The 17,359-nt window shown below is 48.8% G+C and overlaps 1 protein-coding gene across 3 annotated transcripts; it reads left to right on the top strand.

The window, feature by feature from the left end:
* The first annotated feature begins 5,686 nt into the window (after positions 1 to 5,686).
* Positions 5,687 to 17,333, top strand: LOC102447290 (monocarboxylate transporter 13-like). 3 transcript variants are annotated; one of them, XM_075908007.1, is made up of 5 exons: positions 5,687 to 5,704; positions 10,327 to 10,536; positions 10,635 to 10,778; positions 13,838 to 14,605; positions 15,487 to 17,333. In XM_075908007.1, exons 2-5 carry the CDS (start codon positions 10,335 to 10,337, stop codon positions 15,732 to 15,734), a joined length of 1,362 nt encoding a protein of 453 aa, XP_075764122.1. In that variant the 5' UTR covers positions 5,687 to 5,704; positions 10,327 to 10,334; the 3' UTR covers positions 15,735 to 17,333. The 3 variants fall into 3 exon arrangements, with proteins under 3 accessions (XP_075764122.1, XP_075764121.1, XP_075764119.1); XM_075908006.1 differs by lacking the exon at positions 5,687 to 5,704 and adding an exon at positions 5,743 to 5,902; XM_075908004.1 differs by lacking the exon at positions 5,687 to 5,704 and adding an exon at positions 5,923 to 8,185.
* Positions 17,334 to 17,359: the final 26 nt, after the last annotated feature.

Here is a 17,359-nt window from a genome sequence, read left to right as displayed (position 1 = left end):
AAGGGAATCCTCTGAACTGTCATTCATGTTAAAATTCGACACTTTCCAAAAAGGACTCAACAAACATTTGAACTATCTCACCCATTACCAAGATAGTTTCCCCAATTATCACCTCTAATACCATTAACTCACAAACATCCCACTCTCCCTACCTCTAATATCATCAATTCACAGACACTTACCTTCCTTCCTCCCCCCCCCCCCCCGCATCCCCCTCCTGTTCTGCAATGTGATTTGTCCTTTTCATATTTGTTCATTTTTTTTAATTGTATCCTTTGGTATATATGGTTGTGACTACTTTCTTCCACTATTTGATCTGAGGAAGTGGGTCTGGCCCACGAAAGCTCATCATCTAATAAACCATCTTGTTAGTCTTTAAAGTGCTACATTGTCCTGCATTTTGCTTCCGAAGGAGACAAGGAGAGAACTCAGTAGTGTGGGTAGGAAGGCTAGTAATGGAAAATATGAATGAATTAATTTCGCAATCAGAGTTAACTATATTAACAGGAAATCCCGGATATTCAGGAGGGCTGATGAAAATGAGTTCAGCTATAAGGAATGAAGACTGGCTGTTAACTCTACCAGCCGCAATAGCCTTATCAATAGCAGCTACAGGGCAGGGAGGAGCTGTACCAGAAGGTTGCATAAAGACAAAGGAAGATGTTAAAGCTGCAGCCGTTGGAATTTCCTTCCTATTTTACCAACCCACAACAGCAGCCCAAGAACAGTTAGCAGCACAGAGAGCTGATCCTCACCAATTTAAATATATAAGGGATCCAGGTCTGATAACAATGGACAGAGTAACAGCACAAATGGTATGGCCAGGAGTAGAAAATAAAATAAGGAAGGAAACCAAAGCCTAAAATTGTGGCTAACAGCCCTAACAGGGAGTAGTGTTTAGAAACTATAAATGATTTGGAAGTAGTACGCAAACATACCCCAACACCAACATACAAACCCCCGAGAGACACACGTAAAATGTGTGAAAGTTTCCAAACCCCGAAGAAGGGAAAAGACCCAAACAAGGAAGAAAAAGCCATATTTAGTTTTCTGTTAGGAAATGGATACAGTAGAACAGATTTTAAAAAGATGACGCCCCAAGAACAAAAACAGGCATCAACAGAAAAAGGATGGCAGGAATGGACAAAATTCCCTAAATCAAAAAACGAGTAGCAGAGGCCCCAAACCAAGGGCCCAGAAACAATCAAAGAAAAAAAGATAATAGAATTTATATAAGTGCTGAAGTATTAAATTAGAACCCCAGGAATTATGAAGAATTTAAATGGTTATTAGACACAGGGGCCCAAATAACCATAATACATTAAGCAAAAGTACCACATAGAAAAAGAAAACATAAAATATGAGTGTCAGGACTAAATGGGGATAAAATGTATTGAACAAGGGTAATAGAAGTAAAACAGGGACAGAATGTAACAAAAAACACGTTAGTACTAGAGGGAAAGAATATATTAAGCATAGATATAATAATACAGAATCCAGCAATACGACAGAATTTAAAAGCAGTATTACCAATACAAATATCCAATGAAAAATTACATATCCCACAAATTGATGAGAATAAATTAAGATCACAAAAGGTAAATAGTATACCAACAAAAGCAGAAGGAAAAGAACCCATTAATCAGTTATTAAAAGAGTTACTAGATCAAGGAAAAATTGAACAAGTATTACACACCCAATATAAGAGTCCAGCATGAAGGATAGAGAAAAAGGAAAATGGCGAATGGTAATAGATTATAGAAAAATAAATGAAACAATACAACCAGTTACTTTTACCACCCCCTGGGACAAACCAACTAAAGAACAATATTTAAAAGCAAAAGGAGAATTAAAATAGGGAGCACTAATAGATTTAAAAGATATGTTTTATAGTATACCTATAAAAGATAAAAAAGGAGCATTAAATTTTTCAATTGGAGGAAAATACTGTAGGTGGAACGTATTACCCCAAGGTTATAAAAATTCACCAGCATTAGCAACAGATGCCATGAGGTATGCTCTTAGTCAACGAGGTTAGGAACAAGATCCCCGAATAATATACTATGTAGATGACCTTTTAATAAGAGAAAAGACACGAGAAAAAACTGAGAAGTTATAGAACACTTAACCACTCAGGGATGGCAGATAAACGAAAGAAAAATAACTATAGCCCAAACTGAATACTCCTTTCTAGGAATTCAGGTGATAGAAAATAAAATAACAATAGGTACAACTTACCCCAATGGTGTAAGTAAGTGGTTAAATAGCCCTCCGAAAACCCGCAAACAGCTACAGGAAGTTTTAAGCATAGTAAATTATAATAAGGCAAGTATTCAACAGTTAAGACATAAAATAAAACCCTTATTGAAATTATTAAAAGGAGGGAAAGATTTAGTTAACTAGAATGAAAAAGCCCAAGCAGCCTTAATAGAGTTAAACCAGGATTTGAAATACCCCACTCCATTAAAAAGGTGGGACCCTAAGGGACCCCCGATAGAATTACAACTTAACTGAAATGAAGAGTGGGTAACAGGAAGTGCAACACAAGGAGAAAAACAGGAAAAGGTAGATAGATGGATTTTGCAATTTAACGGACCCCAAAGACATTATGGTGAATATGGAAAACTATTATAGGTTTTAAATAAAATAAAAGATAGGTACTTTTTAATGGCGAGTGTGGGTCTTACTTTACATGCCCCAAGGGTGTCAGCTTTAGCATGGCTAACCATGGAAATAATACCACCAACCTTTGAGGGCCAGAAAAATACTTAAGAAAAACTGAATTATAGCTAGCTAGTAAGTTAGTCAAACGTTAAACTAAGAAAAAATTTAGTACCCTGGGAGGCCCCAAAAGCTACACCAGGAATAACAGAAACACCCTAGATATTTACAGATAAGAACACGAAAAGGAGAAAAGCAAAAGCAAGATATTACTGTACCAAATGTGAAAACAAGTTCTTTATTGTGTTAAAGGAAAAAGTGAATTCCCAAGAAGCAGAAGTAATCTTATTCTAACTCTTTCTACAACATGCACAAGAGAGTCACCCTAACGAACCATGGGAATTAAGCATAGATAGTATGTATTGTATAAAGACAATGTTAAAAGGGAATATAAACATTGAAACACATGCAGGGTGGAGAGAAATATAGACCATAATTAGAAATCATGTAAGTGGTACATCAGTGAAACATATCCCTAGCCCAGTGGTCCCCAACGTGGTGCCCGCAGGTGCCATGGCACCCGCCGGGGCATTTGTGTGTGCCCGCCGACAACCTGGGCCGGCCCTGCCCCGGCGCGTGGCGCACGGGAGGCGCCAGCCCCAGGCGCGCGACACGCACCAGCGCCGGGTGCGCGGCGCTCGGGCGGCCCCAGCCCCCAGGCATATGCGGGCGCGAGGAGCTCGAGCGGCGCCGGTGCCGGCCCCAGGCACGCGGCTCAGGCAGCGGCACTGGCCCTGGGCCCACGGCACAAGGCGCTCAGGCGGCTCCAGCCCCGGCCCTGGGGCACAGGCAGGCACCGGGTGCAAGGGCATCCCCATCCCCTGGCGTGCCCCTGGACGCGTGGCCCCGCCCCCGGGCGCCCAGCGCGTGAGTGGCCCCGGGAGCCTCTAAAGGTTGGGGACCACTGCCCTAGCCATAAAGAAAGATACAATCCTGACTACAAACAACTAGATAAAGAATTGCAAGAATTTGAAGTGTTAGTAGAAAAAAACAAAGAAAAAGGAGAAGTGGATCCATTCATAAAATGGTTACATGAATGCACAGGCCACTTGAAGATACAAAAAGAAAGAGAATAGATAGGACAATATACAGGAGGAGAATCAATAATTAGAGTAAAAGAACATGAAAAAATACATAAAGCCTGTAAAATTTGTCACAGTACTAAACGCATGAATCAGCTAAAATATGCCTATGGAGCATATAACCCAGAATATTATAAACCAGGAAACCATTAGCAAATAGATTTAATAGGACCATTACCAAGTGCTAAACAATACCCAAAAGAAAACAAATAGAAAATGAGCAAATAGCAAATGCATAAGCACAGAGGGAAATAAAGTTATTGTAATTAAAGTGTCTCATTTAACACAGGAGGATTTGAATGGAAGGTATTGAGGCCTACCCAGAATATGTCAAATGAGCACCAGTTTAATTGTAGGTGTAAAGGAAAGGCAGCAATGTGAGATACAGGAGAGCAATCAAATTTTGTTTTTATTTTTGATGACCAACAATAACCCCGCTTTTAGAGAAGCAAGTAACTCAGACAGCAGTATGCAACAAAGTGCTGATTACCCCAAATGGAGCAGACGAAAGTTTTTGTAAGGGCAGAATAAGACAACAAAAATCTAACGTCAGCAATTGTCAGGCGAGTGGAGGAGGACCAAAAACTTCTTTATTCATTTTCTCTACATCAGTCATGATTTTATAGACCTCTGTCATATATTATATCATATAGTTCTCTCTTTTCCAAGCTGAAAAGTCCCATTGATCTTTCCTCATATGGTAGCTGTTCCATACACTTTATCATTTTTCTTGCCTTTTTCTGAACCTTTTCTAATTCTAATATATCATTTTTGAGATGCAGCAACCACATCTGCACTCAGTATTCAAGATGTGGGCATGCCATGGATTTATATAGACGCAATACCATTTATCTTATTCTCTAGCCCTTTCATAATGCTTCCCAATATGCTGGTCAGTTGATCAGGCCAGCAGCGCTTTGAAGTATTCGGGAAGGCACACGCACGGTGGTACGTGTGTTGCGAAGACCTCCTAGAGCCAACTGTGTGATGGGTATTTATCCCCAAACCCGCACATCGCTTTCCCGTGCTTGCATATTACCATATATGGCCTAATGGTCACCAAGTGGGGGGGGGGGGTCTGTGTCCCAGGGGTTGGGCTGAAATTGTGCAGGTTTCATGAGACCAGGTAAGTCCCCCCCCCCCCTGCAGTTCTCAAGCCAAGGTGATGGGTGGGAGAGTCTGCCCACTATAGCAAGAGCGGCCTGGCCAAACTTTTTTTACTGGGTGAGCAATTTTTTTTCTAACACAAGGGGCAGGTAAGGTGGGGTTGGTTCCGTCCGCAGCAAAGGGAGACGGAGGAGAAAATCAGTCTTGCGTTCCTGGGAGATGGGGGTGTTGGGTCTGTTGCCCAAGGGAGGTCACTGGAGGCTTGTGAGAACAGGCTGAACAATACCAGTCAGGTACTGCCTCACCATGGGGAGATGGACTTCAGTAGGGGGCATCTCCAGGTCCCCAGAAGCCCCCGCTGTTCAGGGCATATGGCAGCCCCCAGCTGTCCTCTCTGTGCTGCCCCAGCCTTGCCTTTCCCCCTCTGCACGGACCCTTGCCCCCAGTCTCACTTCTGTTGCTCCTTAGAGCCCCATCCCCCTTTCTGCGGCCCATAGCTCTCCCATCCCCCTCTCTGTGCAGCCCCATAGCCCCCAAACCATGCCTCCTCAGCACAGGGCACATGGCAGCTCCCCTTGCCCCGGGGGGGGGAAGGAAGCGTGCCTGCAAATTGTGCCTAACTCAGCGCACCTGTTCGCGCCTGCGCACAAACAGCCGGTCCCGGTGGGGTGAGGGGGCGGAGACGTGGCGCGAAAGGGGCGTGGCATGTCCCTCCAGCAGTGGTCTGGGCTCCGCGCGGCCGCTTCGCCCCGCCCCTTTTGGAATTTTGTAAGAAGGTTGCGGCCGCGGGCCACGTGAGCGAGTGGCCGGGATGTAGCGCCCGGGGATTGATGGGGGCGGGGATTGGGGGGGGGCTCATTGATCTTCGCACCTTTAGGGGGCTCCGGGGTGTAGGGACTGTAACGTTCAGGTGGGGATTGCTGAAGTGGGGGAGGGGTTATTGCCCTGGCTTTCTCGGGCGAGTAGCGAAGACCGGTGAGATGCTCGGTCAGGTAAGGAGCGGGGCGGGGGGGCGGATCGGAGACCAGGCTGATCTACAGGTGTAACGTCCACCCTCTGGCGGGGAAGGTCGCCTACGGCCTGGCCTGGGGAAAGGGAGGAAATGCTATTTGGATCTCTGGTTTCCTGCTGCCGTTAGATAGACTTTGACTATGGCCACAGCCCTACTGTGTCTGTGGGGGAGGGGAAGGCCATACATTAATCCCCATCCCCTCCCCCAGCAGCAGTGTATGAGTGTTGGCTGGGGTCCCTTATCCCCGCTCTCTCCACTATGTCCCAGTAGCTCCATGCAGCTGATTCTGGGGCAAGTCACTTCTGGTGAGGGCAGCAAGGGAGACGTGAAGTCTGGAGGGGCTATGAGGCTGCACAGAGGAGGCCTCTGGGGGGAGCTAAGAGGCTGCCTTGTGCTTGCCAAGAGAGGTTCTGTGTTTGAAACTAAGATGTTAATAACACTCTAGTTGCAAGATTAAACAGTTAAGCATGCTTGTGGGTCTGAGGGGGTCAGGTTATTGCTGATTTGCTCTTAGGTTATGTCTGCTACTAGGGATGTTACGTTTTGAGTAATTGACTAATTGAATAGTTGATGCATTTCAAAGCAGCAGCACCCCATGGAACCCTGGGTCAAAGGGGAGTCCCAGCTGGCCCTGGACTGCATGAAGCATGTTAAAGTTGCAGCGCCTTCTAGAGCCTGGAGTCTGGCCCCAGGCTCCACACTGCACTGCCACTGTGAAGAACCTCCTTCCTCTACCCCCCACTGCCTCTTTTTGATAGAGGCAACAAGGGGGGGTGGAATGACTAGTTCACAGCCCTAATCTGCACTAAAGAGGAAGATAGACATGGCTGCTGTGGATCTTCAAGGGATTGAATTGGTCTAGTTAAGACAGCTAATTCAAAGTGAGGGGGGCGCTCTGGTCCATGCTGATAACCCTGCTTTCACAAGGAGTAAGGAAAGTCAAAGGAAGAGTGTTCTCCCTTTGACTTCCTGCAGCATAGACTGCCAAAAGTCAACTTAAGCTACTTCAGCCTCAGCTATCTGAAGTTGCATATCTTAATTTGACCTTGTTCTGTAGCATAGCTGTACCCTTAATGGTCACTGCAAGGTGACTTCTGATCCTCTTAAGGGGTCTTTCTGCACGGGGAAGCTAATTTGGAGTAAGAGCGGTGTGCCCTTAAATCTGTGCTGAAAGTGGATTTTGCATTGTGCAAAGATGAGCCAGGTAACAGGAAAGTAGAATCAGGCCATGTGGAGGGCGGGAAGCAAGGAATGAAAGTGTGAACGAAAATCCATCAGCTAAACCTCTAAGTGCCGGAGCTACTCCAGAATGTCTTGGAGACTCAGAATTAAGGGCCTCGTTCTGATCCGTCTTAGACCACTTTGTGCCAGTCTAAAATTGTTCTCATTTCCACATATGGATAAACTCTTATTCAAGGTACCAGAGCAGAAGGCAACCTGGTTAAAGGGTTTGAAATGCAAGGCATTAAGAAAGCCTTTAATTACAACAGTTTCCCTTCTAGTCTGGTCCCCTGTGGTCCCCTGCACTCATGGCAAGACTAAGTATTATCTAGACCAGAGGTCCCCAACCTTTTTACCTCTCACTCTCTTAATCTTTTCTGCCCCCAATCCTGCAGCTAGAGGTGGGACCAGACCCTTGGCCAGGGACCACAGCCACATATAGAGCCCTGGGCATGAGGTGGGCAGCTGGGGCTGAGAACCTATCTGGGCAGTGGTCCTTTCCCACCCACTTCAACCATGGTGACATCCAGTGTTCCCTCTAATCTTTTCCATCTATATATGGATTTTTTCCATCCATGTGCAGAATAAAATTTGTATATGCACCAAGCAGTCAGTACAATCCACCCGAGAGTGAGGGGACTTAGAGCCATGGGTCCTATGCTCCCCAAGCCGGTGAGACTAACTCACACACCCAGAAGCCAGCTCCAGCCCTGCACACAGCCCCACCTCCAGCCTCTGTCCAGCTTCCCAGGCAAAAGGTGTCACCTGGTTACGTGCACATGCCTTTCTAGGCTCAGGTTCTAGAAAGCATCTGCCATTGTGTACATGGGGAAGGTTGTCATGCCCAAACTTCCATCACATCTAGGGATTGGTGCAGTGCCCAAGGAAACCGGCATACACCTGGGGTTATTACAGGACAGTAGAAATTTACATGCAACATAAAGCAAACAGAGTGAATTCAACCCCCACTTTGTTACACCAGGTTATATAGGAGCTCTGATGAGAAGACCACAGGACTTAGAATCCACAGATCATGGGACAGGTGCGGGTAGGAGAATGAGATGTGGTAATCAGGTGGGGATAGGTTGTGAAACACCTTTGGCCTGGATGGACTACCACTTTCTCACCTCTGGCTCAGTCAAATATTGATTTAAAGTCTGAGTTACTGAGAATCCACCATTTACTTCAAACCAGCAAGTGACCCAAGCTCCACACTGTGGAGAAAGATAGAAAAAACCTTCAGGGTGTTTGCTGATCCGACCTTGGGGAAAACTCATCATGAGCACGTGGACAAGACACCCAGGAAAAAATTTTCATAAGTAACTCAGAGCCCTCCCCATCCTGTGTCCTATCGTCAACTGTTGGCGGTATCTGGCCATAGGCTGTTGTAGGCAATCTCATCACACCGTCTCCTCTATAAATGTATCCAGTTTAGTCTTAAAACAAGTTAGGGGTTTTTTGCCTCCCCTGTTCCCTTTGGTTCCTCTCTTGGTTAGAAACCTTCCTCTGATTTCAATCCTAAGTTTGAAAGCCTGTTCATACCCTTGTGCCCTTATTGGGCCTTCATTTGAATAACTTCTCTCCCTTCCCTACTGTTGTATTTGTAGAGGGCACTCATCTCTCCCTATGGCCTCTGTTTTGTTAAGCTGCAAACTCCTTAAATCTCCATGTACAAGGTTCTATTTCATGGCTCATCCTAGTCGCCCTTTGCACCTATTTCATGGCTCATCCTAGTCGCCCTTTGCACCTAGTCTCATCTGAATTCATTTGTCTCGAACGTAGGAGGCCGCATTCCAGGTGAGGTCTCACCAATGTCTTGTAGAGCCATGCTAATGCTAACCTGTCTCTCCTGGAAAGGTGTGTTTTTTCTAATGGCAAGCATTAGAAATCAGAGCAATTTCCCAAAGTGAGTGATAGTCAATTTTCCCTCGATACTTTTTTTTCCCCATCCACTAGGGAGCTGTGCCTCTGCTTGCTATGCTCGCCAACCCCCCTCTCTCTGGGGGTAGGTGTCTGGCCAGGGGGCAGGAGCAGCCTGGGGATGTAGGGCCTTGGCAGAAGGGATGATGGGGCTAGGGATGTCAGGCTCAGATGGTGGAGGGGATGAGGGGAGGCCTGGGGGCAGGGGGCTTGGGCTCAGATGGTGGAGGGGACCCAGCCCCAGCAGTTCCTTCCCCGTAGCACAGCCTCCCAGGGTGTGAAGCAGAGCTGGAGCAAGCCAGCTCAGGGTGACAATGGGTGGTGATGGCAGTGACATGAGGATGCAGATGACATGATGACGTTACTCTTGTCCTGCAGGAATTTTTTTTTCCTCATATAGATGAGCAGAATAAATTTTATTATGTGCACCAAGGCATGTGCAGATGTGCACCACCAGTGAAACACATGTTGCTGGCTGTGGGTGCTCTGCTAATCAGCATGGCAGCATTTGAATCTCTCCTGGGCATCTGCCCAACCACACAGCTTACAGGGACCACTAGTTTGGACATGGTTTATAGCTAGTTGCGCCATGCCCCCTTTTCTGAGTGCTGCCCATTCCAGGTCTTAGCCTGCCGAGCATTGGAGTGGAATCTGGTCTTCCTTCCAGGAGGATCGACAGTAGGGGAGCCCTGGGCATGGAGCAGAGTCTGGGAAGGGGGTGGATGGAATTTTTGTGGGTAGGTGGGGGGGCCCGGATCCATCGTCAGTAGCTGTGATGCCTTAAAGGTGCCAGTAGAGTTGACTCCTGACCCCTTTTGAGCCAAAGGGAGAAAATGTTGGTTCTGAACCACTGGGCTGCTGTAGGGGGGTGGCCAGCCACTCCAGGATGTGGCAATCTCTGAGCCGGGGGTGGGGGGAGGGTGAGACTTTTCAAGGCTTGGTTTTTTTTTTTCCTCCTGCCTCCCTGGCCCAAGAGAAAAGAGAGAAAAATGGGTCTTGTTGTACATCTGATGGCTGGGGCTCCTGACCCATACTCCACAGCACCTTCTGCTGGGGGATGCTGTGACCAGAGGAACTGGGAAGTACCCTCCACTGTCAACTCCCCTGCCCTGTGCCCCACAGTACCCTCTGCTGGGAGAGGCTGGGACTGGCGGAGCTAGGGGTTGCCCCCATTTCCCCGCTTCCAATAGCGCCCCCTGCTGGGACCAGAGAAGCTGTACTCCAGGACAACAGAGCCATTTCTAACATCCCTCTCTCCAACAGTGAGCCCCATGCTGGTGGTGCATCCTGAACCCCCCGATGGGGGCTGGGGCTGGATGGTGGTTCTGGCAGCCTTTTTCCAGTCCGCGCTGGTGTTTGGGGTGATCCGCTCCTTCGGTGTTTTCTTCATGGAGTTTGTAGGGTACTTCGGGGAGTTGTCTTGGCGGGTGTCCTGGATCACCTCCATCGGGATTGCCGTGCAGCAGTTTGCAAGTGAGTTTGGAGGTGGGAGAAGAACCCCACACCTCCCCCAAAGTCTGAATTACTGGGTAATGGGAATCTGTCTGGTGTTTCTCTGCCATCTTTTGCAGGTCCAGTGGGCAGTGCCCTCAGCACCCAGTACGGCGCACGCCCTGTGGTGATGACCGGGGGCTTCCTCTCAGGGCTGGGCATGCTCCTGGCTTCCTTCGCCACCTGCCTGACTCACCTGTACCTCAGCATCGGGCTGCTTTCAGGTAGGTCCCATCCTGAGCCCCCTGCCTCAGTTGCCCCCCCCCCAGGAGTGTTCTTGCTCAAGACTCGGAGCAAAGACTTCTGGGTAAACCAGTGCACCATGGGGTTTCCAAAAGTCTGGCTTATAGCTGCCTAAGGTGCAGAGGTTTTTGGATAACCTCCACTGTGCATTGCATTAAGGATGGAATTAGCAAGGTGTGAAGCAGGTCTTGCAACCCCAGAGCCTCTCCTAAGCAGCAAGGGTGCTAGGCGGGAAGCTGGCAGACTTGGGCGTCTTTTTAGTGCCAGTGTTGGCTGAGTCCTGGGGGAGATTGCCTGATACTTGCTGTGGGGACTTCCACCTGCCAAATGCTCTGATGTTACTGCGGTGATTTTTCAGAATGCCAGTGGCTTAATGGAGAAGGCATCAGTAGCCACTGGGAGGTGTGGGTAATAGGTGCTGTTCTGCCCTACCCCCTTGGGCTCACACTGACGGGATCATCCCACTTACGCATGGGTGAAATTCCTTTTTGCTTTCCTTGGGTTTGGTTATTACATGGAGAAGAAATGATTGGACTTTTTTTTTTTTTTTTTTTTTTTTTTTTTCCCCTCTTCCTGCTCTGCCATCTGTCCGCCTGCCCAGTTTTCTCCCTTGAACGTGTTTCCCGGATGCTAGAGCAGTGGTTCTGATCCAGGGACATGCAGAAGTCTTCCAGGAGGACAGCTCAGGATGTACTAGCTCTAGGACAGTGGTGGGATGGCCGCTCTGGGCCCTGAGCACCTCAGATGCCTACTGAGGTGGGGCCTGGTGCTGTCAGCAGGGGTTGAAGGCCCCAGGAAGCAGAGCGACCCCGCCCCATGTGCTCCAAGCCCCAATTCCCAACCATGTCACTCCGCTTTCCTCTGCTACCGGTGAGCGCAAGAGGGCCTGACCCCTGCTGCCGGCCACAGACCCCTGTTAATCCACTGTTACTCAAGGGGGGGGTTGGGAAAGGGTGGAACTGCCTCCCGCATTCACCGGTTTGGGGGAGTGGAGTGGGCTGGGGCCGGATTGCTCCACTTTATGCTGCTAGTGGTGAGTGCTGGGGGGCCTGACCCCTGTGACAGGTCCCTCTGCTAATCTCCCGGGTTGTGTCACTCAGTGGAGGGGACTTGGGGCAGGAGGGCGGGCGAGTGGATGGACTGGGGGTGGGGAGGGAAGAGGCGGGGCAGGGTGGGAGCTTGAAGGAAGGAGTGGAGGCAGAATGAGATGGGGCGCAGCAAGGGCAGGAAAAGGTGGGGGCAGCGGTTGGAGTGATGTGAGGGGTTTGTCCCAGACTCTTGCTCCATCCATGGATAGCCCTGGGTCCATGAACTCCTCTAGAGCCTTGCCTAGCTTGACAACAGGCGACATAAAATGCACTGCCAAGTAGGCACTAGGGATATTAAATATTGGTTAATTGAATAGTCGTTTAACCTCATGGATGATTCTTGGTTACTCTACTATTCTGTACTCCCGGGGGTGGGGGCTGGCAGCCAGTGTGTTCTGGCCCCACTCCCGAGGGGGCCCCCTGCCACTCTGTGCTGCTGCATCTGTATCAGAGGCAGCAGCGTGGGCTGCCAGGCGGGAGCTGATCTGCAAGGGGAGCCAGTTTAAAAAACCGGCTCCCCTTGTGGACCAGCTGCCTGTTGCCCCATGCTGCTTCCTCTGATACAGAGGCAGCAGTGTGGAGTGGCAGCAGCCCCTGTCGGGGGCAGGGTGCCTGAGCTCCCAGACCCAGCACAAGCTGGAACTGAGCCGGGCTGCCTGCCCACCAGCTTCTAATACACTTCAAATGCAGAATCGCAGCAGGGGTAGGTCATGGACCCTGCACAAGCTGGGACTGAGCCAGGCTGCTGGCCAACCTGATAATAAATTTGCTGGCAAGGGGAGAAGAGAGTATGTGTGTGCGTGTAATCTATAGCATTAACCTATAAGCTTTTGCTTATCAGTTCATTGGTTAAATGACTACACTATTACATCCCTAGTAGATACTAGCTAAAATTTCCTACACACAGTGGTTTATACTTCTCTGTCTGCTGGCCTCACACACCCTGGGCTCTGCTCCCAGGCTCAGCTGTGGGGGGAAAAGGGACAGGAGGAAAGGGGGGAGAGGACATCAGACCCCTCAACATTGTGCTCTCTAATGTTTTTTCATCTGTGTGCAGAATAAATTGTGTTATGTGCACAAAGGCATATGTGGATGTGCACCACAAATAGAAAACTATGCCTTGGGCACTCTGATAATCAGCTGAGCAGCACCTGACTCTGTTGGGTGGCTGCCTAAATGCCCGGGAACACTGCACCCCACTCTTAAAAATGTTCCCATGCCACTGAAGAACACAATCACATGATCTTCAAATGACCCCTTCCTGACGCTCTTCATCACAATTCTTCCTTGCCCCAAAAAAGTCAGCCCTGTTCAGACGCTAATCATACCAAATGTGACCCAAAATGACAACTGGCACAGCTATATCTTTGTGCAGGGGTAGAACGTGGGGGAAGGGAGACATATCAGTGGGGTTCAAGCGAGGGTTTCTAAGGTGGTGGGGGCTGGCGGGAGGAGAGGGAGAACTAAAGAACCCAGGGAAGGAACCAGACTGTGTCAAAAATGGCTGCTATTATGGGAGGAACTGTGGGGCCACAGAGGGAACGAGTGGGATCTTGTCAAAATGGGTGTCACTGAAAGGCACCATGGGGGAGGCATCGAAAGAAAAGGGACCTTATTAAAAATGTCCACCCCTTGAAAGGGAGAAGGAGCGGAGCAAAATTCAAAATGGCCACCTCCTTCAAAATGGCCATCACTTTATGGTGGTGCAGGGGCCATGCTGTTGGGGAGGGCATAATCATTTAAGCTGAGAAGGAAGAAACTGGGCTTCACTTAAAATGGCTGCTGCATGGCAGCCATTTTGGAAAAAACAAGGCAAAGGTGGGTGTTGCCAGTTGCCAACACCATACAACCCCGGGGGTGGGGGGCACAGGAAGGTGGGGGAGGGCTCTTTCCAGCCAAGTGCAGCCCCAACTTATGTATTTTATGTATACCCCTTCCCCTCCTTTTGGCAGGCTTCGGGTGGGCCTTGGTTGTCACACCTTCTGTGGCCTCTGTCTCCCGTTACTTCAAGAAGCGCCGGACCTTCGCTACAGGTTTGGCATTCACAGGCGTGGGCCTCTCCTCCTTCGCCTTCTCCCCGCTCTTCCAGCTCCTTGTGGACACCTACGCCTGGCGCGGGGCCCTCCTGGTTGTGGCTGGCATGTCCTTCAACCTGGTGGTGTGTGGGGCTCTCATCCGCCCCCTGACCCTCAAGGAAGACCTGGCCAGACCTGTGAACCTTAATGAGAACTGTCTGGAGAAACTTTCCACCCTCTTTGACCTGCCTTTGCTCTCCCACTGGCCTTTCATGAGGTTTGTCCTGGCCGTGACCTTGATCAACACCGGCTATTTTATTCCCTATGTCCATCTGGTGGCCCAGGCTCGAGAGCTGCGCTATGATGAATACCAAGCTGCCTTCCTTATGTCTGTGGCTGGCGTGGCTGACCTGTGTGGCCGCCTCCTCTCAGGTTGGCTTGCTGACTGTCGGGCTTTCCGCCTCGTCCACATCTTGGTAGCCTGGACTTCCCTGACTGGCATCTCCTTGGCCTTGGTGCCCCTGGGGCATAGCTACCCGGTCCTGATGGCCATCAGCATCTGCTACGGCTTCTTCTCTGGGGCGCTCACCCCTGTGGTCTTTTCCATCCTGCCGGAGATCGTGGGCATTGGAAGGATCTTCAGCTCGCTGGGGCTGCTGCAGATGATGGAGAGCATTGGCGGGCTTCTGGGAGCACCATTCTCTGGTAGATTGAGGCTGCCTTCCTTTTCTTCCCATGAAATTCATTGGAAACCAGCTCCTGTACCCCTGTAAATCAGTCTCCAACCCTACCCATTTTTCTCTCAGCTTAAGCCATAGACTTGGTGCTTCTTGGAGTCAAGATTCCCTGGCCCCACCCTGGTCCTGGGACCAGTGTTTGACACATCAATAGCATCCTGATTGATGTTAGTTGCCTCTCCAATCCTTTTTGGTAGCCCCTAAGGACAGGCCTAGAGATGGGGATGAAACCCAACAGTTATGGCTCCTAGTTCCCCCTGCTCCAACCAACTAGACCTCGCAGTAATCTAGGCCACCCTGGGCTTTTGTGACATTCTGGGCCACCTTTTATGTTCTAGGTTGCTCTGTGTTCTCCATGGCTGTGTCTAGACTGGCAAGCTTTTCCGCAAAATCATCTGCTATTGCGGAAAAACTTGCCAGCTGTCTACACTGGCTGCTTGAATTTCCGCAAAAGCACTGATGATCTCATGTAAGATCGTCAGTGCTTTTCCGGAAATACTATGCTGCTCCCATTCGGGTAAAAGTCTTTTTCCGAAAAATTTTTGCGCAAAGTAGACAGCACAGTACTGTTTTCCGCAAAAAAGCCCCGATCGCAAAAATGGCGATCGGGGCTTTTTTGCGGAAAACCGTGTCTACATTGGCCACGGACGCTTTTCTGCAAAAAGTGCTCTGGTAGGATGCTTTTCCGCAAATCTAGACGTGCTTTTCCGAAAATGCTTTTAACGGAAAAGTTTTCTGATAAAAGTATTTTCGGAAAATCGTGCCAGTGTAGACGTAGCCCATGTGTTCTAGATCACCCTGTTTTGTCCTGGTGGTGTTCTAGATAACTCTTTCCTTTCTCTGTTCCAGGTTGGCTGAAGGACATGACTGGGGACTACACGGCCTCTTTCCTGGCAGCTGGAGCTTTCCTTTTGGCAGGGAGCCTGGTTTTGGTCACTTTGCCCAACTTCTCTTCCTGTCTTGGCTCTTCCACTCCTTCCTGCCAGGTGGAAGCTGGGGTGGAGCCAGCCACAGTGATACTGGCCTCTGGAGAACTCTCCTGCCCCCAGAACAGAGACTGGCCAGCCAGAAGCCAAGATCTCCAGGAGCCGGCATGACAAAGGGGATGGTGGCAGCCAGTGGCTGGATGAAGCAGGGGAATGAGCCATGTGGGACATGGCTCTGTTGGTGCCCATCAGTCAATTATCCCAGCCTGGGGTTTCCCCTCCCCTCACTGGGCCCAATTCCCCATTTATACCTTCTGAGCTGTAGAAGGAATTCCAGAACCTGGCTAAGTTCCTGGTGAAGAAAGTGTCAGGTCATAAATTCCAGCTGCATGTGGAGACCTAGAGCTTCACCTGCCTTCCCACCCCCTTTAGTATCTCTACATAGAACACTCAGCTGTCCTCAACTTCCTGGGTTCTCTGTCAGAGCTTCAGAGGGGCTCTGGTCTCCAATTCCAACCTCCCAGAAACCTGGGTCCTTAATTTCAGAAGGACACTGAGGAAGGGGCAAGAGAGCTCAGAAGAGCCAGACAGAAAATCCCAGAGCTCCTGTTTTTAATTTAGCAAAGAAAAAGGTTGAGGGGTAGCTAGGTGCCAGTTGCTAAAGACTTCCACGAGGGCCAGAAATTACATCCAAACAAGCTCCAATCTGGCAGCCTATGACCTAACATGAACTACTGGCCAGATGTTGAAACTAGAGCTGGATCTGGGTCTAAAACAAAGAAAAAAATCATGAAGGGATCATGGGATGCTGTGTTCAGTGAGAAGAACATAGCAATGACTCCTTAATGGCAGCTTTGTGCAAATAGGAAATAAAAGGCCCCTGCCTCAATTTACCTTCTTGCTGCTATGAATGGCTGTCAGGAAACTAACACCCAGCATTCCTCTCTACCGTTGGGGTGTTTTTGAGGTCCTGCAGCCCAGAAATGCAGTCACGTAAGAACAGCCATACTGGGTCAGACCAAAAAATGGTCCATCTAGCCCAGTAGCCTATTTGCCAACATTGGCCAATACTAGATGTCCCAGAGGGAGGGAGCACAACCGGTAATCTTCACATGATCCCTCTTCTGTCATCTGCTTCCAGACAAACAGAGGCTAGGGACACCATTCTTCTATCCTGACTAATACCCATTGATGGACCTAACTTCCATGAATCAGTCTAGCTCTTTTTTTGAACCCTGTTAAAGTCCTAGTCTTCACAACATCCTCTGGCAAGGAGTTCCACAGGTTGACTGCATTGCGTGAAGAAAAACGTCCTTTTGTTTATTTTAAACCTGCTTCCTATTAATTTCATTTGGTGATCCTGGGTTCTTATATTGTGGGAATAAGTAAATAACTTTTCCTTATTCACTTTTTCCACACCAGTCATGATTTTATAGATCTGTATCCTACACACACACACACACACGGAGTCTCCTTTTCTCTAAGCTGAAAAGTCCAAGTCTTTACAGACGTAAATGCCATCTAGACAAATGTGTGAATTTTGTGTAGCTAGATGTCACTGTGTAATTAGGTGCAGTGGAGGAAAAGATGGTGGACCATATATGGTGTAGTTTAACCACCAAAATGTAGGATTTGCTGATTTAAAAGAGGGGCCCTTGTTTAGCAATATTACAGTTCTGAGGGAGGACAAAAGCGGCGGTTGCTAGTGCTGCCTTTTCTTGACCAGAGATACTTTGGGAATGGAGGGAGATTAAAAATGTGATAAACTGGTGTGGTCTGTGAATTCCTCTAGCATG

This window comes from Pelodiscus sinensis, chromosome 24 (genome assembly GCF_049634645.1).
Source record: "Pelodiscus sinensis isolate JC-2024 chromosome 24, ASM4963464v1, whole genome shotgun sequence".
NCBI lineage: Eukaryota > Metazoa > Chordata > Testudines > Trionychidae > Pelodiscus > Pelodiscus sinensis.
This window is presented reverse-complemented; position numbering and strand designations above follow the sequence as displayed.

Excerpts from the sequence above, each read along its gene's own strand:
- LOC102447290 (XM_075908004.1), top strand. The coding sequence starts at position 8,143 with ATGAGAAGACCACAGGACTTAGAATCCACAGATCATGGGACAG. Across the intron at positions 8,186-10,326 it reads ATCCACAGATCATGGGACAG|TGAGCCCCATGCTGGTGGTG; the intron begins GTGCGGGTAGGA and ends TCTCTCCAACAG. Across the intron at positions 10,537-10,634 it reads TGCCGTGCAGCAGTTTGCAA|GTCCAGTGGGCAGTGCCCTC; the intron begins GTGAGTTTGGAG and ends CATCTTTTGCAG.